At 48.4% G+C, this 23,769-nt stretch overlaps 1 protein-coding gene across 2 annotated transcripts in view; it reads right to left on the bottom strand.

The window, feature by feature from the left end:
* The window catches only part of Col26a1 (collagen type XXVI alpha 1 chain), a 142,628-nt gene extending 119,092 nt beyond the window's left edge, over positions 1–23,536 (bottom strand). For both annotated transcript variants that reach the window (XM_047533810.1, XM_047533808.1), the window contains exon 1: positions 23,287–23,536. In XM_047533810.1, coding sequence (XP_047389766.1) covers positions 23,287–23,420 — 134 coding nt within the window. In that variant the 5' untranslated portion in view covers positions 23,421–23,536. The remainder of the gene's footprint in view (positions 1–23,286) is intronic.
* Positions 23,537–23,769: the final 233 nt, after the last annotated feature.

Below are 23,769 nucleotides of genomic sequence, written 5' to 3' on the forward strand. Positions count from 1 at the left end.
TAATTAATTGAACTCATTCTGTTTATTATGACAACATTGTTAATGTCCTCATAGGAGCTATTTGGTCTAGGATTGCATAGTGTCTGAATTGGGCACTGCTAATATTGATCTCCTCCTTAAAGAAAAAGTTTAGGAAACCTATAAGGCCACTATAAGCCCATAGGAGGGTATCTGCAATACCCCAGATCTATATTGCTAGAGGGGAAGATACATGAACAACATGAAAAAACAAGGGAAGAAGATGATCCAAACAAATCTAGATTCTATATTAATATAGAATCCAATGACAGTATGGTAGGAGAAATGTCAGTAAAGGAATTCAGATTATACATGATAAAGATGATTTGTGAAGCGAAGGATGAGATAAGAGGGCAAATGCAGGCAATGAATGATAATACCAATAGGCATTTGAAAGAGCAACTGCAGGAAGCAAAAGATCATTTCAACATAGAGATAGAGATTCTCAAAAAAAAGACATATGGAAATCCTTGAAATGAAGGAAACAATAAACTAAATAAAAAACTCAATGGAAAGCATCACCAAAAGACTAGACCACTTGGAAGACAGAACCTCAGACAATGAAGACAAAATATTTAATCTTGAAAATAAAGTAGCCCAAACAGAGAAAATGGTAAAAAATCATGAACAGAATCTCCAAGAACTATGGGACATCATGAAAAGACCAAATTTAAGAATTATTGGGGTGGAGGAAGGCACAGAGATACAAACCAAAGGAATGAACAACCTATTCAATGAAATAATATCAGAAAATTTCCCAAGCCTGAAGAATGAAATTGAAAATCAATTACAAGAGGCTTACAGAACACCAAATGCACAAAATCACAACAGATCCACACCAAGGCACATTATAATGAAAATGCCTAACATTCAAAATAAAGATAGGATTTTGAACACTGTGAGAGAAAAGCATCAGATTACCTATGGGGGAAACCAATACAGATATCAGCAGACTTCTCAACCCAGACTCTAAAAGCTAGAAGGGCCTGGAACAACATATTTCAAGCTCTGAAAGAACATGGTTACCAACCAAGAATCCTATACCCAGCAAAACTAAACTTCAGGTTTGAAGATGAAATAAAATCCTTCCATGATCAACAAAAGCTAAAAGAATTTACAAATAGAAAGCCTGCGCTACAGAATGTTCTCAACAAAATATTCCATGAGGAGGAAATGAAAAACAACAATGGAGGTCAGCAAAGGGAGGAACTACCTTAGAGAAAAACCACTCAAAGGAGAAACCGAGCCAAGTTAAAAACCAAAAATAAGCCCAAATGACTGGGAATACAACTCATATCTCAATAATAACCCTGAGCGTTAATGACCTAAACTCCTCAATCAAAAGACATAGACTGGCAGAATGGATTAAAAAGAAAGACCCAACCATATGCTGCCTGCTAGAGACTCATCTCATAGAAGAAGATATCCACAGACTAAAGGTGAAAGGATGGAAAAAACCTACCACTCACATGGACTCAGTAAAAAAGTGGGGGTTTCCATCCTTATCTCAGATAAAGTGGACTTCAAGCCAAAGTTAGTCAGAAGGGATAAAGAAGGACATTTCATACTGCTTAATGGAACCATAAATCAGGAAGACATAATGATCATAAATATTTATGCCCCAAACAACAGTGCATCCCTGAACATCAAACAAATCCTTCTCAATTCCAGGAATCAAATAGACCACAACACAATAATTCTGGGTGACTTTAACACACTGCTGTCACCACTGGATAGATCTTCCAAACAAAATCCAACCAAAGAAACCATAGAACTCAATAACACAATCAATAACCTAGACTTAATAGACATATATAGAATATTCCATCCCTCAATGAGCGAATTCACTTTCTTCTCAGCAGCACATGGAACCTTCTCAAAAATAGACCATATGTTATGCCACAAAGCAGCCTTTAGGAAATGCAAAAAAATAGAGATACTGCCTTGTGTTCTATCAGATCATAATGGACTGAGAGTAGAAATCAATGACAAAATAAAAAAAAAACAGAAATTACTCCAACCCCTGGAGACTAAATAATATGCTATTGATTGAAACATGGATAACAGAAAACATCAGGGAGGAGATAAAAAAATTCTTAGAGGTCAATGAGAATGACAATACAACATATCAAAATCTCTGGGACACTATGAAAGCGGTACTAAGAGGAAAATTCATTGCATGGAGCGCATTCAAGAAAAGAATGAAAAGCCAACAACTAAATGACCTAACATTACAGCTCAAAGCCCTAGAAAAAGAAGAACAGAATAACAGCAAAAGTAGTGGAAGACAGGGAATAATTAAAATCAGAGCTGAAATCAATGAAATTGAAACAAAAGAAACAATTCAAAAAATGGACCAAAAAAAGTTGGTTCTTTGAGAAAGTAAACAAAATAGACAAACCCTTAGCCACACTAACATAGAGAAGAAGAGAGAAGACTCAAATTACTAAAATTCATGATGAAAAAGGAAATATCACGACAGACACCACTGAGATACAGAACATAATGAGAAACTACTTTGAAAATCTGTATTCCAACAAAATAGAAACTACTGAAGACATTGACAAATTTCTAGAAACATATGCTCCTCCCAAACTGAACCAGGAGGACATACACAATTTAAACAGATCAACATCAAGCAATGAAATAGAAGAAGCCATTAAAAACCTACCATCCAAGAAAAACCCAGGACCAGATGGATTCTCAGCCGAGTTCTACAAGACCTTCAAAGAAGAACTCATTCCAATACTTCTCAAAGTATTCCAGGAAATAGAAAAGGAGGGTACCCTACCTAACTCATTCTATGAAGCTAATATCACCCTCATACCCAAACTAGGCAAAGACACATCAAGGAAAGAAAATTTTAGACCAATATCCTTGATGAATATAGATGCAAAGATCCTTAACAAAATATTGGCAAACCGCATCCAAAAACATTTTAAGAAAATTGTGTACCACAATTTTCAAGTGGGGTTTATCCCTGGAATGCAAGGATGGTTTAATATCCGTAAATCAATAAATGTAATCCATCATGTCAATAAACTTAAGGATAAGAACCATATGGTTATTTCAATTGACACAGGAAAAGCATTTGACAAAATACAACACCCCTTCGTGCTCAAAACACTAGAAAAAATAGGGATAGTAGGAACATACCTGAACATTGTAAAGGTTATTTATGCTAAACCCACAGCCAACATCATACTTAATGGAGAATAACTGAAAGCATTCCCTTTAAAAATGGGAACAAGACAGGGATGTCCTCTTTCACCACTTCTATTCAACATTGTCCTTGAAATACTAGTCAGAGCAATTAGACAGACTAAAGAAATTAAAGGAATACAAATAGGAAAAGAGGAACTTAAGCTGTCACTATTTGCTGATGACATGATTCTATATTTAGAGGATCCAAAAAACTCCTCCAGAAAACTTCTAGACCTCATCAATGAATTCAGCAAAATAGCAGGTTATAAAATCAACACGTATAAATCTAAAGCATTTTTATACACAAGCAATAAAACATCTGAAAGGGAAATGAGGAAAACAACTCCATTTGCAATAGCCTCAAAAAAAAAAAAAAATACTTGGGAATCAATCTAACCAAAGAGATAAAAGATCTTTACAATGAAAACTACAAAACACTGAAGAAAGAAATTGAGGGAGACCTTAGAAGATGGAAAGATCTCCCATATTCTTGGATAAGCAGAATTAATATTGTCAAAATGGCCATACTTCCAAAGGCGCTATACAGATTTAACATAATTCCAATTAAAATCCCTATGACATTTCTCATGGAAACAGAAAAAGCAATCATGAAATTCATCTGGAAGAACAAAAGACCCAGAATAGCCAAAGCAATCCTGGGCAGGAAGAGTGATGCAGGAGGTATCACAATACCAGACCTTAAACTCTACTATAGAGCAATAGTAACAAAAATGGCATGGTATTGGCACCAAAATAGACAGGTAGACCAATGGTGCAGGATAGAAGACATGGAGACATAACCACATAAGTACAGTAACCTCATACTAGACAAAATGCCAAAAACTTACAATGGAGAAAAGATAGCCTCTTCAATAAATGGTGCTGGGGAAACTGGCAATCCATAAGCAGTAAAATGAAACTAAACCCCTATCTCTCTCCCTGTACAAAACTCAACTCAGAATGGATCAAGGATCTAGAAATTAGACCTGAGACCCTTCACCAAATAGAAGAAAAAGTAGGCCTGAATCTCCATCACGTTGGCTTAGGACCAGACTTCCTTAACAAGACCCCCATAGCACAAGAAATAAAAGCAAGAATCAAAAAATGGGATAGGTTCAAACTAAAAAGTTTTTTCTCAGCACAGGAAACAATCAATAATGTGGAGAGAGCCTACAGAGTGGGAGAAAATCTTTTCCACACACACTTCAGACACAGTACTCATCTCCAAAGTTTATAAAGAACTTAAAACTCTACACCCAAAATACAAAGAACCCAATCAATAAATGGGCTAAGGAAATGGGCAGACACTTCATGGAAGAAGATACACAGGTGATCAACAAATATATGAAAAAGTGCTCAGCATTCCTGGTAATTAGAGAAATGCAAATTAAAACTAAGATTTCATCTAACTCCAATTAGAATGGCTATTATCAAGAACACAAGCAATAAGAATTGTGGATGTGGGGAAAAAGGCACACTCATACATTGCTGGTGGAGTTGCAAATTGGTGCAGCCACTCTGGAAAGCAGTATGGAGATTCCTCAGAAAGCTTGGAATGGACCCACCATTTGACCCAGCTATCCCACTCCTCGGTTTATACCCAAAGGACTTAAAATCAGCATACTACAGTGATGCAGCCACATCAATGTTCATAGCAGCTCAATTCACAATAGCTAGATTGTGGAACCAACCTAGATGCCCTTCAATTGATGAATGGATAAAGAAACTGTGGTATATATATTCAATGGAATACTACTCAGCCATAAAGAAGAATAAAATTATGGCATTTGCTGGTAAATGGATGAAGTTGGAAAATATTATGCTTAGTGAAAATAAGCCAAGCCCAAAAAACCAAAGGCCGAATGTTTTCTCTGATAAGTGCATGACAATATATAACGATGGAGAGTAGCGGGGGGGAATAGAAGAATGAAGTAACTTTGGAGGGTGTAGAGGTAAAGGGGGAGGGAGAAGGTGGTGATGGAAAAACAGTAGAATGAAACAGTATTACCCTATATATATGTATGATTACATGAATGGTGTGACTATACATTGTGTACCGCCATAGAAATGAAAAGTTGTACTCCATATGTGTACAATGAATCAAAATGTGTCTGTAAAAATGAAAAATATTAAAAAAAAAAACATACAACAGAAAAAAAAAGAAGAAGAAGAAGAAAGAAAGCCAACTGAGAGGAAATAAGAAAAGTGAAAAATGTGGGAAGGAAAAATCATAATCTGCTGCCAGGCTCAGCTATCCCAAGAGTGGACTGGAAGTCCTCAGTACTGAGCTAACCAGAATTGTGGTATAAATGAAGTGTATCAGGAAGGGGGTAACAGGAAATGTGTGGGAAGGGGACACCAGTGTGCAGACGATGTTCCACCCTCATCTTTCATAGTGGAGCATCGAACCTAACACCTAAAGTGGAAAGATCATTTCCATACATAGCAATGTAATGATTCTGATTTTTGGAGATGTGGTTGTCTCTGGGGAGAAGAAGAGGTGGATGATAGAGGACTATCATTTACCATTTTAAGCTTCGTAGAATTGATTCCTTAATTTGTGTACCTGTGTAACTTTTATAAAAACTGAAAAGTAAAATTAAAAATTCAAATATATGACCCAGTAAGGATAAAGTCATGCACTTTAAGGATGATTCTTATTTAATCTGCAACTTTGAAGTAGAAATGATACCTTGCTCCTGCCTGTTTCCTTACATCACTTTGTATTAGTCAGCTTTCTGTCACTGTGACAAAATACCTGAGAAAATCAACTTAAAATGGAAAGATTTGTTTCTGCCTATGGTTTCAGAGATCTCGGTCCACAGTCACTTGGCTTTGTTGTCTGGGGGCCTGTGGTGAGTCAGAACTTCAGTGGAAGAGGCTGTTCATCTTAGAGTATACAGGAAGGAAAAGGAGAGGGGAAGGGACCAGGGTCCCAGTGTCCCCTTCAAAGCATGCCCCTCAATGGCCTAGTTTCCTCTCACTAGGCCCCACCTCCTACAGGATCTATTGCCTCTCAGTAGCACCACAGGCTTGTGACCAACGCTGTAGCATATGATGGGCCTTGGGGAATATTTAAAATCCAAACCAGAGCACCCTTGTCCAGATCGAGGTCACTCCAAACCGCAAACCTCGCGTGGTAATTATTCGATCTCCTCCACCAGATTTTGGAGGCCCCTTTCTACATTACCTTGTGCGCTCAGCAAAGCACCCCTCCCTGGGAACCCAGGGCCGTCCGTCACCTTCTACGGGATGAATGGAAACTGCTTCCTGAAGACTCTGGCAAATAGGTTAAAGGGAAAAGGCAGGACCCGAGACTAAGTGCACTGCCTGTCCTTCTCAATAGACGCTATGGGATACCAACTGTGCAAAAGCAAGAAATAAATAAGCATAGAGCAAAGATCAAAATGAAGTCAGTCCAAAGGCAGACAGTCACTGCCTCTCAGATACAGAATTATCGGACCGGAACAGTCTTTTCAACACGGTATTAGGAAAATTCAATATCCTCCTGCAAAAGGGTGAAGCTGGGGCTGGGGAGATAGCTCAGTTGGTAGAGTGCTTGCCTTGCAAGCACAAGGCCCTGGGTTCAATCCCCAGCACTGCAAAAAAAAAAAAAAAGGGGGGTGAAGCTGGATCGTGACCTTATACCACACATGAAAAATAGCTCAGAAATGAACTAAAGATCTAAACGTAAAGTCTGAAAGTACAAAACTCTTAGAAGACATAGGGCAAAAGCTTCATGGCTTTGGATTTGGTGATGATTCTTTGGCTATGACACCCAAAAATCAGACAACAGAATTTTAAATTAAAAGAAAAAAAAAAGATTCATGTAATAAATCAAAACTGAAAGTTTCCCTTCCTCAAAAAATACCACGAAAGGCCAGGCACAGTGATTCCTGTAGTCTCAGCTACTCAGGAGGCTGAGGCAGGAGAATTGCAAATTCAAGGCCAGCCTCAGCAACTTAGCAAGTCCTTATCTCAAAATTTAAAACAATAAAATAAAATAAAATAAAAAGGGCTGGGGAGTAACAGTGATAGAACGCTGGTCTAGCATGCTGGAGGCCCTGGGTGCAATCCCCAGCACTGAAAAAGAAAAGGCAAAATAATACAGAGAACTCCTGGGTTCCATGTCCACTACCAGGAAAAAGAAAATTATAATAGTCAAAAGGTGGAAAAAATCCAAGTATCCATCAAATGTGTGTGTGTGTGTGTGTGTGTGTGTGTGCGTGTGTGCATATGAATATAATCCAGCTTTTAAAAGGAAGGCAGTTTCAACACATCCTACAACACAGATGAAACCTGAGAAACTCTTGCTAAGTGAAATAATCCAGTCAAATAACAAACACGTATGCTTCCACTTACAGGAGGTACCTACAGCCGTCAAATTCACAGAAACAAAATGGAGAAAGGCAGCCGCCAGGAGCTGGGGGAGGGGAGGCCTGGGGAGCTGGCGTTGAATGGGGACAGGGTTTCAGTTTTGCAAGATAAAAAGAGTTCCCCAGATGGACGATAGCCATGACTTCATGACAGCGCAAATGTACTTAATGTCACTGAACTCTCTGCTTAAAAATGGTTTATTTTACTGCAATGAAAAATTTTCAAGTTTAACATTTTTTGCAAAATAGGACAAATGATTTCTTTCCTTTGTTTTCTAGATTTTTCTATCATAAACACCAGGGGTAAAAAATAAACCTTTTTTTTACTTTTTTAAGAAAATGCACAAGGCTCCTTTCACCTAGACATCTGTGCTGGCCCCAGGAGCCTGAGCCCCTGCAGCTCCCAGGTCTGCTGGGCCTCAGGATCCATCCGCTCTCTCTACCTGACACCGACATTTGGTTTCCATTCCTAACTCTTCACATAATTCTTGGAGATCAGCACATGCTGGTTCTGGATTCAGCGGAAAGCAAGCGGCTCTTGGGAGGGTCGGTTTGCATCCCCGGGGAGCGGATTTGGCCGGGCCAGCTGTGACTGCCTTGCCCAGCCACCCCTGGCGCCCCAGGAGCCCATCCATCCTGCAGACTCCTCACCCGCTGTCAGCAGGGTAGGCGCATTTCCTGGTGCGAGGTAACCCTAGCCCTGCTTCCCTCCCAGCAGGCTTGGCTGGGCTCTGTTATTAATCTCGGGGGCAGATCCTGTGTCCTGAAGCTGAGGCAGCTGTCCCCATGTGCAGCTGTCACAGGCCCAAGCCCAGCAGGCAGACAGCTCGGAACATTCCCACCTCCCTGCCCACGCGCAGGCGGGAAGGCAGGACAGGTTTGTGCTCATCAGCAGCCTGGACCCTCACCCTATGTCGGGGGCCACAGGGCTCCCTGTGCACCCCAGGTCTGCTCTGGGTTAGAACTCAATCCAGCTTCACCAGTTCCTGAGCTGGACATCACAAGGGGGTCCCAACTCGTCTGACTGCACTTGAACCCATGAGGCACGACTCTGTCCACCTCCTGAGCTCAGCCCTAGGCTTCCCGTCATGGCAGGCAGAGTCATCTAGTGGGGGTTCCTGACCCCAGGGGGGGCACAGCAGACGCTGGGCAGGAGCCCCACGGTCCTGAATGGGGCGTGGTCCGCTGCTGCGACCGTTTGTGCTGGGTTCCGAGGGCAACACACACTGCCCTGATCAAACCACTCATTTGCTGTTCCCAGAGCTCCGGGAACTGGCTCCATTAGGCCCATTTCTCAGGTGAGTAAACTAATGCAGGTGAACCGTAACTTTCTCACAACCGGATGGGGGACGAACTGGCCTAACTCCAAAATGCCACTGGTGGGTTCTCAGCTCCACCCATGCTGCAGACTTCCCCTGAGCTCCCACCTGCAGCTGGCAGGCAGAGGCCCCCCCAGCACGTGCCTTCTTGGCTATTCATTCTCTCGGACTCTATTAGCAGGTGCCAGGAGTGTGATGATAAAAGATCCCTCCCCATCCTCATTGGTGGGGGTCCCAAGACTCCAGGAACTCATGATTTTGACCTCTATGTTGCCTGGGACTCAGTCCTAGCTTTCTCCGTGATTTCCCTCAAACAACTGTCCCCACAATTGCTGGGGAGCCGAGATCCGCCCACTCGGAAGAACAGTCCCCACTGGATGAGGCAAATAAGCAGTTGATAATAGTTAAGGTGCGAATCCGGAAGAGGCTGTGGCAGGCTGCAGCACTGCTCTCTCCCCTTGGGAATCTGCGGGGCCCCCTGAGGTTGGGACCCTACCTACCTGGCACACCTGCGCGCAGGGACCCGGGGCCGTGCTCCTGGCTGTGCGAATCAGGGGCTTGGTTTGCATTGTGCTGCATTCTCAGGCATCAGCCAAGCGGGTTGGGGAGGAGGGAGACTCACCCTTCCCACCCGTCACTCAGCACCAGAAAGCCCTCCATCAGATGCTGGGTTCCCATGGGGAGAAGGGAAAAGATCCGCAGAAGCTGCAGGGATGGGGGTCTGAGTTCAGGACTGTTTTCAGGAGGATGAAGCTGTCACTGATGAGGGGCTGGCTGGGATAATGGCAGCATCAATGACGTGAGCCCCCCATCTCCACGCTGTTACTTTCCAAGGTTTCTGCTACCCGCCGTCAACCAGAGTCTGAAGATGCTATATTAACACAGATATTCTTGACTCTTTCAAGTAAGAGATACTGAATTCACATACCTTTTATTACAGTATACTGTTACACTTGTTTTATTTTATTAGTAGTTGTTGTTAATCTCTTACTAAGCCTAATAAACTGTAAAAATAAATTTTGTCATAGGTATGTATATAGAGGAAAAAGACAACAGTATGTACCAGGCTTGGTTCTATCTATGGTTTCAGACATCCATGGGGGTCTTGGAACCTGTCCTCTAGATAAGGGAGCAGGCATGTGGCCTCGAATCAGAATGATTGGTCCTAGGAGGAGTTTGGAACCCACAGTCCATTATTTGTCTGTTCATTTAATAAATGGAGGGGTGGGGGAGAGGTCATTAAGGGCAGGAGCTTTGGGAATACCTTAAAGGGGGCCGTGGGATCCTGCCCTTCTCTCTCGGTTCCTGACTTGAAATGTGACTGCTCACTCTGACATGGGCTCCCACCTTGATGCACCACCTTCACCAGAGGCCCAAACTAAGGGGGCTCCATGATCTTGAACTTAAGCCTCCAGAACCATGAGTCAAAATAAACCTTTCTTTACTTCATAAGCAGCCTGTGTCAGGTAATTTATTACAGTGACACAAAACTGACTGATGCCATCTCAATTTTCTTTCTTATCTTTTCTTTCTTTTTGATGAAGACACTTAAGATCTACCCTCTTGGCAAAATTTCAAGTGTACATACAATATTGTTTGTTGATAACTATAGTCACATTGCTGTACATTAGCTCTACAGAACTTGTTCATCTTACACAACTGGAACTTTGCACTCTTTGACCAACATCTCCCCATGTCCCCTTCCCCACAGCCCCTGGAAACCACCATTCTCTGATTCTATGATCAAATAAGGTTTTGACTTTCACAAGGAGCAGCTCACCGGCTTGGGCACAACCCCCTACACACACACACACACACACACACACACACACACACACACACTCATTGGGAGACAATAATATTCTCTACCTCAAAACCCTAAAGGAACCACCTGAAAAACCATTAAAATAATTTTTAAGAAATTCAGTAGTGTAGTTGAGATAAAATCAATGTGACCCAAATCAATGGCTTTCCCATTTCCAATCATGAACATTTACGAACCTCAAGGAACAAAAGAACTCATTCATGTTAGCAATAAACCTTATAAAATGCCTGAGAATAAACCTGAAAATACCTGACTAAATGGAGCAGTAGACCTTTTTCCCAAGAAACACACATTAGTGCCGACATGCCTTTCCATTAGTCTATTAATTCATCACAGACTGATCAAAATTCCAACAGCTTTTTTCACAGTACTAGAAAAGATAATTTTAAAATTCACCCCAAAGAAAAAAAATGCACAAGAACAGCTGGAAATATTTTGATAAAGAGGAACAGCAAAGAAAAAATTTCTCCATCAGATGAGATAACATATGATAAAGATATGGTAATTTAAAAAGTGTGGTTTAGGCTGGGGGTGTAGCTTAGTGGTGTAGAACTTGCCTACCATGTGCAAAGTCCTGACTCAATCCCAAGTCAAAAAAAAAAAAAAAAAAAAAAAAAAAGCATGATTTTAGTATTAGATAAGATAAACCAAGAGTTTGGGAAAAGGATCATGCATATAAGAAAATTAAATGTGCTAAAAGTATCATTTCAAGTTAGCAAGAAAAAATGAACTAGTTAATAACAGTATGAGAAAGTTTGGGAAAATCTCTAGTTAAATCCTACCTCACAGCCTATGTGAAACTGTGAATCCCTACCTCACGGCCTATGTGAAACTGGTTAAATCCCTACCTCACAGCCTATGTAAACTTGGGTGGGAAGGTCATGCTCTTATCATGAGCCTGCATTCAAGGCTTATACACTCAAGGGTGTCTTAACAGGTTTTTGACACTCAAAGTCACTCTTGGTCTTCATGCCATTTGGAGCACATCACTCCAAGTTCACAATATCTAGTATGTCATTTCCTTTTTCACATCTGTTTCTGTGCTAGACTGAATCATGTCTCCCCCGAGAATGTGCTCATCCAAATCCCTGGGACCTGTGAAACTGTTATTTTACAGGGTGAAAGGGACTTTGCAGGAGTGATTAAATTAAGATTTTTAAAATGGAGAGATTATTCCAGATTATCCAAGGATAGCAGGAGAATCTGAGTTGGAGAGAGAAGAAATGTGGACTCTGCACCCCTAGAAAGCAAGGAGGAGAAGCCCCAAAAGGACTGGCCCTGTGAATAACTTTTTAGACTTCTGTCCTGAAGAACTAAATAACAAATTTGTGCTGTTTTAAGCCACTAAGTTTATAGCCATCTATTACAGCACTAGGAAATCAATTCAGCTGGCAAAATGTCTAGTTCCTTCCTGACTACCCTTGTAATCCAGGCAAGAATTTGGAGATAACAACCACACAAGACAGAAGGGATCCCTATTCTCAGGGAACCCACAGTCCCAGGCAGACAACTATGAAATAATTATCAATCCATTCGTTATGGGATTCATTGATCGTTGTCATAAGAGCTAGCTGAGTGCATTGAACGTAAGAGCTGACTCATCTTGAGGGACCAGAGAATCTTCTCTGCAGATGTGACATTTAAGCTGGTCACAGGACGAGCAGGAGTTAGTTAGGCCAAAAGGAAGCAAAGTCTGATCAAGGCAGGGAAGCAACACGTGCCAAGGCCCTGGTGCAGGAAGGACCTTTAGGTTAAAAGGCAGCCAATGGAGCAGAGCCCAGAGACCAGGGGCAGCCAGGCAGAGTTAGGATGGAGCTCCCTCTGGGTCCCTAATGTGGGAGTTTTCTCCCACCTGTCCAGAATTATCGAACAAAGAGTTTCAGGTCTAAACAAAACGTCATCAGCAGACACAGAACAAAAGAGAAGAGGTTGGCAAATCCTGCAGCAGCCCGGGGTCACACCACCCCAGAAACGGGTACCCAGGCAGACCAAGACCTCTGAGAGCCCAAGAATCAGCCTTGTGGCCAAATCAATCACAGGGAGGCAGGAAGAAAGTGGTGTGGATTCCCACATAAGCCCTTCCAGGGTAGCTGGAATGACAAAAATGTCACAGGCCAGAGGCAACTGGCCTGGAAGCAGGCAGCAGAGCCAAACCAGAAGGCAACTCCCAGCCTCCTGCAGAGGCTTCACAGCCACAGGCGCAGGGGAACCCAAGTGAGGCGCCCCAAGGGACCCGCAGGGCCCGATTCAGGGGACTCCCCCAGGCAGAGGAAAGAACCTGAGTCCTCTGTAAAGCTCCAGGGCCTCCGCAGGGGCCTCCTGGGTGCTGGGAATTGTGGGGGAGTCCCAGGCCAATGCCACACAGTCCCTGCCCTTCTGGAATGGGGAAGAGGGCGGGAGAGCAGAGTCTTACAAACAAAGGCCGGCAATGTTTGGGCTACAGACCGCAGCCCAGGAAGAGCGCGCAGCTCCCGCACGCACGGAGCGGACCTCCGGCCGAGCCCTCACGCGAGGTGTGGAGGTCTGGCCACCCACGCACCCCTCGGCCCAGGGTCACTGAGTGCGGTGGAAGTCGGGGGAGCCACAGAGCTGGGCCCTCCTCCGAGGGAGCAGGAAGGCACTGAGAACTAATCAGTCTGCACGTTTAGCAAGCAAGCTTCCTCACCCCTTCCCAGCCCACCCCGTTTGCTTCTGTTTGCTGATGAGAGGGGTTGACCCTGGGTCCCTGGGTGAGTCACACAGGCCAGCTGCAGGAGCCTGGGCAGGAAAAGCCCTTTCCCAGCCCTGGGTTCCCCAGCTGTCACACTCCCCAGACAAAGCTCATCAGAACTGCTCAGCCTCAGACCCCACTGTGGGTGTCTCAGAGTCCCCAGACCCTCTGACCTGCTCCCGGGAATGTTCCAACCCTTTCTTACAGCTCCTCCAGGGGCTGAGGGTCATCTGAGGGCACAGACAGGCTCCCGACCTCCAAAAGCCGGGCAGAGTCCTAAGAGACGAGGAAAAACCAGCAGGACCCTGGCTCCTGGGTCTCTCAGGCTCTCCTGCAGCACCGAGGGTGGGCATGGCCCCCCGGGCGAAGACGGACATGACCTTGGTGGGCAAGTTAAGAACCATAGCTAAAGGGCCTGGGCACCTGCTCATGTGTTCATCCCACCCTGGGAGCCCCACTTCAAGTGGGAACTCCTGCAGGAAACCCTGAGCACAAAGCCTCATCCCCAGGACCAGCAGCTCCAGGAGCACATGACCTGGAACACGGTTGTCACAAAACGTTCCCCAGTCCATACGACCCCCTTTCCCCGCCCTCCTGAGCTTCACGGGGGCTCATCAGCACGCCACCTGGTCTGAAAAAGGCTGTGTTTCACCAGGCCACCGAGTATGTTTAGGTCATGTTCCAGGCACCTCGTTAACCCACATAAGTTCCAGAACAGTCCCATGAAGTACGCACAATCATCTCCCCATTTTACAGATGAGGAGACTGAGGCACAGGAGGTCAAGACAACACCATCAGGGCCACACAGAGCCGGATCCAGCCCAGGCAGCCTGGCTCCAGAGCCATCTCTTCACACCCTCCCTCTTTAGGAAGGAAGCTGCAGCTTTGTGAATGAGCACTTCCCACACTTTTTCTAGAAATATCCATTAACCGGCAGCAGAAGCAGCTCAGGAAACATTGCTAGGGACAGCAGAGAGCTGGCAAAGTCATGGTGTCACCAGCGACATGGCCGGCTCTGACCTTCTGCCTCTGGAGGCAGCCAGGGGATGGGGACAGACCCATGCCTCTGCCCCTGAGTGTGACAAAGTCTGGCTCATCCGGAGGCGGCCCCTTACAGGCTATCTCTTAGCAAAGAGAACCAGCTAGAAACAAGCAAAGGAAGACCAGGCTGGAGGGGCTGGGACCCCTGGCGATGGGGAGAGAACAGTAAGCCGGTGTCCGTTTCCCTGGGATGGCCGCGGGTTGCCCAGCGCTCTGTGCTAACATTCCTGAAAATCCTCTCACAGTTAGTTACCGCTGCTGCGTCCCCTGCCCCAGGCGGAGCTGGTCAGAGGCCAGCTCACACCACCCCTAGGAGGACAGCCGTGAAGTGTCGGGCCAGCGTGAGCCGGGGGTCCTTCTGATGGCCACAGCTATTGTTTCTCTGGGAACGGATTTTAAAATAACAGACAAGCTGCAGGAGAGAGGAGGGAGATGGAGAGGAGATTCGGAAAGGCCTGGAGCTCTCAGAGATAGTCTGGCTGGCGAGCTACACAGAGGTCACCCTGTGCGACTCTCAGAGACAAGTTCCCTCCCTCCCGGCGCACCCCAGAGCCAGGAGCAGTAGGGCCCTTCACTGCCGCTGCTGCTGCCCGGGGCCCTCTGGAAGTGGCTTCTGGAGCCGGCCAGGTGGGAGCAGAGGGCAGAGAGGGCTCTGGCTCCAGGGTCCTTGCAGGTCCCACAGAGCCTCGTTGGGGCCTTGTTCTCCCGTGTTCATCCACGTGCTCCACAAACACCCATAAGTACTTAATCTGCTAAGTCGGGGCGAGAAGCTGACCTGTGGGTATGGAAACCTCTCGGAGGAAAAATAAAAGCGTCTCACTTGGCGCTTCGCTGCCTTTTGCAAAGCCGAGAAAACTCTGCAAAACCCTCGCAAGGTTGCAGGCAGCTCCTCAGAGCCCCGGAGATTCATCCCACTCAGGGGGTTTCTGAGCTCCCGCCGCTGCCCCTGCCCGCCCCAGCTCCCTTCAGCTGGCCTCCCTCCTTTCTCTCTTCCTCTTTGGTCAGCCTTCTGCCACCAGCGAGGCCGGCCCAGGCCTAGGGCCATGCTCAGACGATAAAGCCCAAACTCCTTAAGGTGGCAGAAAAGAGAAGCGTTCAGCCTCCAAAGGCCCAGCCTGTCCCACTCCTGCCCACCATCCAGTCATGGGCACACCCCCTGCCAACCCCATAGGCCTGGTGCCCGCACATCGCTGTCTGCCTGCCCCAAATGCAATCCCCAGTCACTGCCCCCAACACCCTTGCTCATCCCCAAGACCCAGCTCTAACAGTGAGCCCTCTGGGGTCCTCTGCATTCAGTCTCCGTGGCCAGCATCTCCCAAGGTGTGTGGTCAGAGACACCATCCCAACAAAATGCACCCCAGAAAAGGATACAGTGGTGCTGTGGTGTGAATGTGTCCCCCAACGTTCATGCCTTGGAAACTTAATCCCCAGTCCTAACGTGTTGGGAGTGGGAACCCCAGGGAGGTGATGAGGTCACCCTCCCCTCTCCATCAGCTGATCCACTAGGAGCTGTATTAATGTCACTGTCTCAGTAGTGGGTTCCTGTGGACCACTTGATCTTGGACTTGCAGCCTCCCAAACTGGAAGAAGTACATCTCCATTCTTTATAAATTACCCCGTCCAGCCGGGCACAGTGGTGTACACCTGTAAACCCAGCACCTCCGGAGGCTGAGGCAGGAGGAACAAACGTTCAAAACCAGTCTCCGCCACTTAGAGAGACCCCAAGCCACTTTGCGAGACCCTGTCTCAAAATAAGAAATAAAAAAGGGCCGGGGGTGTGGCTCAGTAACAGAGCACTCCTGGTTTCAACCCTCAGACCCGAAAAAAATAAAAGCTACAAATGACCTTGTCTCAGGTACTCAGACTGGAATACGTGACTCCATATACCTGTGAGACACTCCTCCATCCCAGCAGCCAGAGAGTCACCAGCCTGAAAACGAGGTGCACTGTCCAAGGATGTTATTGATATTCTGAACCCATTTAAGCCCCAGAACGAGCTCATGAAATAAGTACCATGATCATCCCCAGTTTATAGATGGGAAAACTGGGGCACAGGACCCCGAACTCCCACCTACCCAAAGTCCCCCAGGCAGGCATCGCTCACAGGCGATGCCCCTCCACTTTGCATCACGGCAAATCCCGCCCTTGTCTATGGGTCTGTCTTTCTCAACCAGTCCCCACCCAAGGAGGGCAGAGGCTGGGTCTGAGGGACCTCACTGCACCCGCCCGGCACCCAGCACACCATCGGGGCTCAACTTCTTGAACACAAGGCACGTGGGACCCGAGAGGCAAGGCCCCGCCCTGCAAAGACAGGCCATCCAACACGGTCAGAGCCACAGGCCCTGTTGGATGGGTTTACTCACTTCCTCGGAGTTTGCTGAGAGCCTCTGACTCTCCAGAGGTTCCCCGGCCCTCGTGTTGGAGTCCCAGCCTTGATCCTGCCTAGGACGGGTTCAATGAGTGCAGCTGGCTAACTACCCGGCCTAGGTAGGTTCGCATTACCAAGAGGCGGACGTGGCCGGGTGAGGGGTCTCAGACCAGGCTCCTGTGGCATTCAAGCCTCAAGACGGCCTGGTCAGGGCCCCTGGGGCAGAGCAGCAGGTAGGAGGATGATTCCGTCTGCAGGAAAGAAACCTGGGAAAGTGAGATCTCAGTCACCAAGTCACAAGCAACCCAGGTGGGTGGGTGAGAATCCCTTGTCTGGCCCCGGGAGACCCGATCTTCCACGGCAGGCCCAGACCCACAAGGGGGCTGTGGAATCCACTTTCTGAGTCTTGGCAAGCATTCTTTTATGAACTAGATGGAATACTATAAAAAAAGAATCACATATGGTCACAGGATCATTTTGCAAAACTTATTTCAGATGTGTGTGTGTGTGTGTGTGTGTGTGTGTGTGTGTGTACTTAATCACCCTATAAAAGGTTTTTCTCATTATGGGTCATGATGAAAGAAATCTCAAGAAACCCCGTTCTCAGTGTGGTGTTTTCCAAACCTGGTTGCAGGGAAAACCTCCTGGGGACACCTTTAGAATACAGATCTCCAGGCCCCAAGCAGAGTGCCACCAGGCTCCGGACAGCGAGGTTCTTATCTCCTCGGTTCATCCTCAGTTCAATGAGCTGGGTCCTGGTTCACACCTCAGGGACGAGAGCAAGACCTAACCAAATTGTGAGGCCTGCAAATTGTGAGGTGCAAAATGAAATTTCTGAGCTCCTCTTTCTAAATGCAAGAGAAAAGCATTCTTCTCTTTCTTCTGTGGTCTCTCTCTCTCTTGATCTGCCATTTATTTGCTATTTAATGCTGTGTTTTCCCTCTGACCCCAGGACATGCGTGGGCCAAGTGCAGATCCTCACAGGTGCTCAGGGGCTGCGGGGTCCCCCTCGCACCAGCCAAGGGACCCAGGCACATGACCCCATGCACCTCCCCTTTCTAAGGCCCATCTTCCTGTGGGGCACAGGTAACCCCAAAGCTATTGCACTGCTCACGGAGAGGGGCAAGAGGTTTGCTCCACCAAGGTGCCCTCTAAACATGCCCTGGCAGCCTGGGGCAGGTACTACAGCCAGGACACCCTGGGGGGCATGTGCCCAGTCCCTATTCTCCTTGAGCCCAGGCTCCAGACCCCAGCCAGAGGTGGTCAGTCAGTAGGCACAGGCAGAGATGGGGAGGCAAGGTGGGCCTGGGGTGCCAACCGGTGGAAATAGAGGCTGGGGTGCCACCCTAGGGAGGCTGGGAGGCTGCAGGAGGGAGGATATCATGGAGGCTGGAGTCCCCAAAGTAGGCTCCACTGTCCCATCAGATGTCACTTCTGAAACACAAAGTTAAAGATAAGAATATTGGTAAGTTGAGATGGTGACCACGAAGCTTAAACCCCAGGTGTGGGGCCCTTCTGAATTCTCTGGCCACCGCCCTGGTCAGATGCCCCCAAGCTGGTCCTGCCTGCAGAGGAAAGTGGGGGATGAAGAGGGAGAGGAGGGGAAAGAAACAGAAAGAGAAGGAAGGAGGGTGACGAAGCTCTGGGACGCAGTGCTGTCACCTAGCCGGGATCCCAAGCTGGCCTGCCAGAGAGCTTCCAAATGGAAAGCCACACAGAGTTGCAGGTTCTGAGTGTCATCGCCGTTGCTCAGGGGATTGCGGAAAAGGGCAAACCCCCCGGGCCAGGAGGTAGCTGTGTTTCTAAATGAGCAGAAGCAAGTCCTTTGAGTAGCCCTGGGGTCATCCCTCCCCTGTCGCTCCTGGACATTTTCTGAAAGGCGACTCAGGTCTCCAGCTGTGATGGTGTTTGATGGGGAAGCCCTAACCCCTCCCGTGATCGTGATCGGCATCTTCAAGGGTGTGACCCAGAGGGAGAGCTCCAGGCCCACCTGGATGTCCCGCAGGAGTGGCATGTCGGGCCAGCTGGAGAGTAAGGGGCAATGGGCGGCAATGGCCCAGAGGGGGCAGTCCCAGCTGGAGAAGGGCCAGGCGTGTGGGAAAGCAGCTCAGATGCCCCTGATGTTGGTGGGGATGCCGAAAGGAATGGGGTCAGATCTGCATCCTGCAAAACCCGCATCAGCACATCCCTTTCTGCTCTCGGTGCCTCACAGGCGGCATCCTGGTCTCCATGACAACCTCATCCTGTAGACCAGGACACAGGCTCTGTGGTACTGAGTTACCTGTGCAGGTCCACACAGTGACTTAGGATCAGGGTCTCTACCCTCCCCTACAGAGGTGAGAGGGGCAGGGCTTTTAGGACCCAGCAGAAGGTCCTTGACCCGGGCCCTGCACTTCGGGGGACACTGTCCTGACCTCCTCTAGCTGTGGCCTTCCAGTGGGATTGCAAGTTCCCAGGGTCAAGGGGGTGTTCCCACCCAGGCCCCGTCCCTTTCTAGGTCTAGCTCCAGGGGCTCAGAGTCCTAGTCCACGTTCCCCCAATCCCATTTCCAGGGCTGCTTGCCCCAGGCCACCCTTCAAGGACAAACTCTGAAGTCAAAGTGTCCCCTCCTAGGCAAAGGGTGATGGTTTGTGATGGTGTGGACTGAGCTGGGTGTGCAGATGGGGGCTTATGAGCCTGTGAGTATAGACCTCCCAGTGTGGGAAGAGCCCCCCATAGCAACTGGGCCCTCCAGGCCATCGGGAAGGTGCACTTGTCCACTGCTATGGTTACAATAAGGTGGTTTCCCAAACTTCATCTGTCAGAGGTCTAACCTCCAATGGAACCATTTTGAGTTAGAGACAATTAGGTCATGAGGTTCCACCCTCAGGGAGGGATTGATGCCTGCCTTTCAAGAGTGGGTGAGATCTGGAAGGACGGCATTAGGTACTGAGAGAAAGGATTGCTAAAAAGTAAGGTTACTCCTTACTTGTCTGAGCTTACTTCCCACCTCCAAAACCCTGAGCCAAAATAAACCTCTTTTCTTTATAAATGTTGTAGCCTCAGGTGTTTTTTCATAGCAACGCAAAACAGACTGAGAAACCTAGGTTGGAAAACAGGACCTACTTATTTAGTCATGTGTTACCTGGATCATAATCTGCAGATATTTAACCCTGAGCACATGGCCTCCATGTGTTCTCTTGCCCTGGGTCCTGGACAGAAGTGACAGGTATACGGAATGAGCATCACTCCTTAGAGAAGAACTAAAGAGTAACTTTGTCCTTTGTCCCCTGCCCCATCGACCTACTCTCTGGACCTGCCCATTCCCTCCTCTGCTGAAACCCAGGGAAGTCCCACTTTTCTGCCCTTAAAAGGACTCGTCTGTTTCAAGAATTAATATAAAACATTACCATTTATCCAAATTAAAACTTCTGCTTCCTCCAGCAGGGACAGGGTGAGGGGCCCCCATCTCTTGTTCTCACTCCTCAATTCTGGTTACTTGCTGCTCTTTGGGTCCCTTTGGGGTTGGATATGGAGGTGAGGGGGAGGGAAGAGACAAGGTCCCCAACAAATATCTGGGGGAGTATTTGCATACTTTAAAGAGTTTCACAAAGTGAGTGCTATCCTTGGAAAATGAGGCATTGGAATGGAGGCTCAGTCCTCATCCTCCCAATTAGCCCTGCCTTCCCCTCAGCGCTAACCTGGCTGGCAAAAGCCGTTAGTAGCCCGTAGGCAGAGCCCAAAGACTCGACTAGAAATGGCCCCCACGTAATTGGGAGCCTCTTCTTTTTGCCCAAGTAGCTTAAACAGAGGGGTCCAGGCTGGGCTTCTGACAAAGGCAACCAAACAGAGCACTCTGGGTCACGTTAGATGCCCCTGGCATATGCCAGACCCAAGGCCCTGCCCTGGAGGGCGGGCACACACACACACACACACACACACACACACATACACACACACACACACACACACACACAAACACACACACACACATACACATACACACACACACACATACACACAAACACACACACACACATACACATACACACACACACATACACACACACACACATACACACAAACACACACTCACACACATACACACACACACACACAAACACACACACACACACACAAAGACACACACACAGAGAAAGGAGAACACAAACCACCTCCAAACGTCAGGCTCCAACACAGATTCCAAGGACAAGGGCCGTCTGTGGCAGGGCCGATGAGACCTAAGAATACCCCATGGGGCACCCAGGCCAGCTTGAGGCTGTGACTCACCCCGACACACCGGGCTTGCAGTGGAAGGGCTCAGTCATGCTCTGGAGGGTCAACCTGATACCTCCTCACATCCTACCTGGGAATCTATTTTCCACAAATTCATCCAGTTCCTTCTAGAACTTACTCATGCCTTCTTCCTGGTGCAACCCTGGTGGAAGGAGTTCTGGAAGAACACATGTTTGGAGTTTGTGTGAAAACAATCCCTCCCAAGTCTTTTGGAGTCTTCCCCGTTCTAGCCCACCAAATGCCAGAACATGGCCCCAGGTACTCGCTCCCTTCCTGGAAGCCATTTCTGGGTCCTCTGAGCAGGTATGTTCCAGGCTGCAGGGGCCTCCAGCCCCCCTTCCCATGCTTTTAATTTTAACTGCAAAAGTAAGACATGAATATTCCTTGTCAAACTTGCAGACAGAAGGGAAATATGCTACATTTGTCCTTTGGTATCTGCTGGGGATTGGCTCCAAAACCTTCACCCCCACCCCAGGATACCAAATCCAAAGCTGCTCCAATCCCTTCCATTAAGAGGCCATTTCCACAGAACATATGCAGTCTCCTGTATAATTTAAATCATATCTAGATGACTTACATTACTTACTACAATATAAATGAGATATAGACAGTTGTTACATTGTGTTGTTTAGAGAACAGTAACAAGAAAAAAGTCTGTATATGGTCAGAACAGATGCAAAATTTTGGGAAAATTCTTCATCTGAGTTTGGTTGAATCCTCAGATGCAAAACGGCAGATAAGGGGGCCTGCTCTGGTCCTCTGGTCTAGCCCCAGGACCCTCCATATAGTTAATTTCTAGAAGTAGTTTTCTAAAAACTCTTTCTGTGCATTAATACACTTAGATGCATATCTATTTTGTTTTGTTGTTTGTTTTCTATAAATGAGATCATGCTATACATTATTATTCTGCAACTTGAAAAGTTTATTTATTGAACTGTTCCCTTATGCAAGTGGACAGAGATCACATAATTGTGGGTGTTTGGAGAATTCTCCTAATAGAAGCCTCTAGAAGTACTTCCAAACAAATACTGAGGGGAAATAGAATCGTGTGCAAACTTTTGCAGAGTTACTTTTATGCTTTCCTGGGTTCCTCCTCCTGACATGAAGCGGCGCCCAGCAAGGCATTGTGGGAATTCATTGTGGGAGATCTTGGGGTTGGTAAATATCAAGGGGCAAAAAGAACAGGGACCTCCTGTAGGACCTGAGGGTAGGACCATAGAATGCACCGGATTCAGAGGAAGATAAGGGGTCCGCCCTAAGCGGCCATTGAACTTGGGAGCCTTCTCTGGGCCTCGGTTCTCTGTTAAAGGAAAGCTGATACTTGGATAGCTTAACCCTGGGTGGTTTACGGATCAAAAGAGCGAAGGCGCGGGTCCAGGCCGCGTGCTCAGCGCAGTGGCACGGATGTGCGGGTCGTGGTTACTAAATGGGGGAAAGCCAAGAGCCAGAGGCACTAACTCGAGTGCCACCCGTTTTCTGTGCAGAGTCCGAAAGCGGGAACCGACTCAACCTTCCCAGGCCCGAGGTGGCCAGGGCGCCACCTGCCGGCGGAGGAAGAGGAGGCCGCGGGTACCGGCCGCTGGGGTTGGGTGACCCCGCTCCTTCCCGGACCCCGGCCGCGGAGACTTCGGATCCGAGGAGGCTCCACGGCCCCGGGTGGCCAGGGAGTCGCAGCCCGGGCTCCTCCGCGGCCTCGATCCCAAAGACTGGATGGAACGGCCCCGCTAGTGTTGCGGAGAGGCCGACGGGAGAGGCAGGGGGCCCGGGCGCACGGCCACGGCTACCCAGGGAACGGCTCCCCAACACAAAGCCGCGGCCGCGCAGGTGAGCGCGGCGGGGCCACGTGAGCCGGGGAGCAGAGCCCCGCGCCCCAGCGAGCCGCAGGCGCCCCCTCTGCGCGTCCCCTTCGCAGGTTTGGGCGACCTCCACTCGGAGACCCGAGCCGAGGGGCGAAGGGTGGGAAAGCCAGGAGAGCCAGGGAGAGTGGGCGCGGCCCGAGGCCACCGACCGCGGCCACCCCGCCTCGAGCCCCCACCGCCCCTCGTTCCAGGCGCCGCCGGTCCCCAGCCCTGCGCCCCAGCACCGGATCACCCGCCGTCCCTGGTTGCGGTCCCCGGCGCCCCCAGGCCCCGCCGCCCTGCGCTACTCACCGGCGGCTCGCGTAGCCGCTGCCGGGAGAGCCGGCGCCCGGCTCGGGGTAGCCGTACGGGTAGAGGAAGCCGGTGGCCAGCGCCGAGCCGCACAGGCAGCAGCACGCCCACGGCAGGAGCAGAGCCAGCTTCATCGTGAGCGATCGCCCGCGGGGACACTCAGGGGCGCACCGGCGGCGGGACCGAACCCGCGGCCCGGCCGGGAGCCGAGGGAGCCAGCGGCAGGCGAGCCCGGGTTCGAGCTGGAAGAGTCTGGGTTGGGGGGCGCCCACGCCTCTCCAGGGCCGGCTTTTCAAATTCGGCGAGGTGGGCTCTGCGCCGTCAAAGGGGGCGTGGGGCTTTCTCTTTAACCCTCGGCAGTCCGGGGCCGAGGAGGCGACAGTGGCCGCAGAGCTGGGGTGCCAACTCTGCTGGGGGCCCTGGGAGCCCCGTACCCCAACGCCAGATCTTTCCGCCGGGGGTCCCCATCACGTTTTGGAACCT

Source organism: Sciurus carolinensis, chromosome 18 (assembly GCF_902686445.1).
Source record: "Sciurus carolinensis chromosome 18, mSciCar1.2, whole genome shotgun sequence".
Classification (NCBI taxonomy): domain Eukaryota; kingdom Metazoa; phylum Chordata; class Mammalia; order Rodentia; family Sciuridae; genus Sciurus; species Sciurus carolinensis.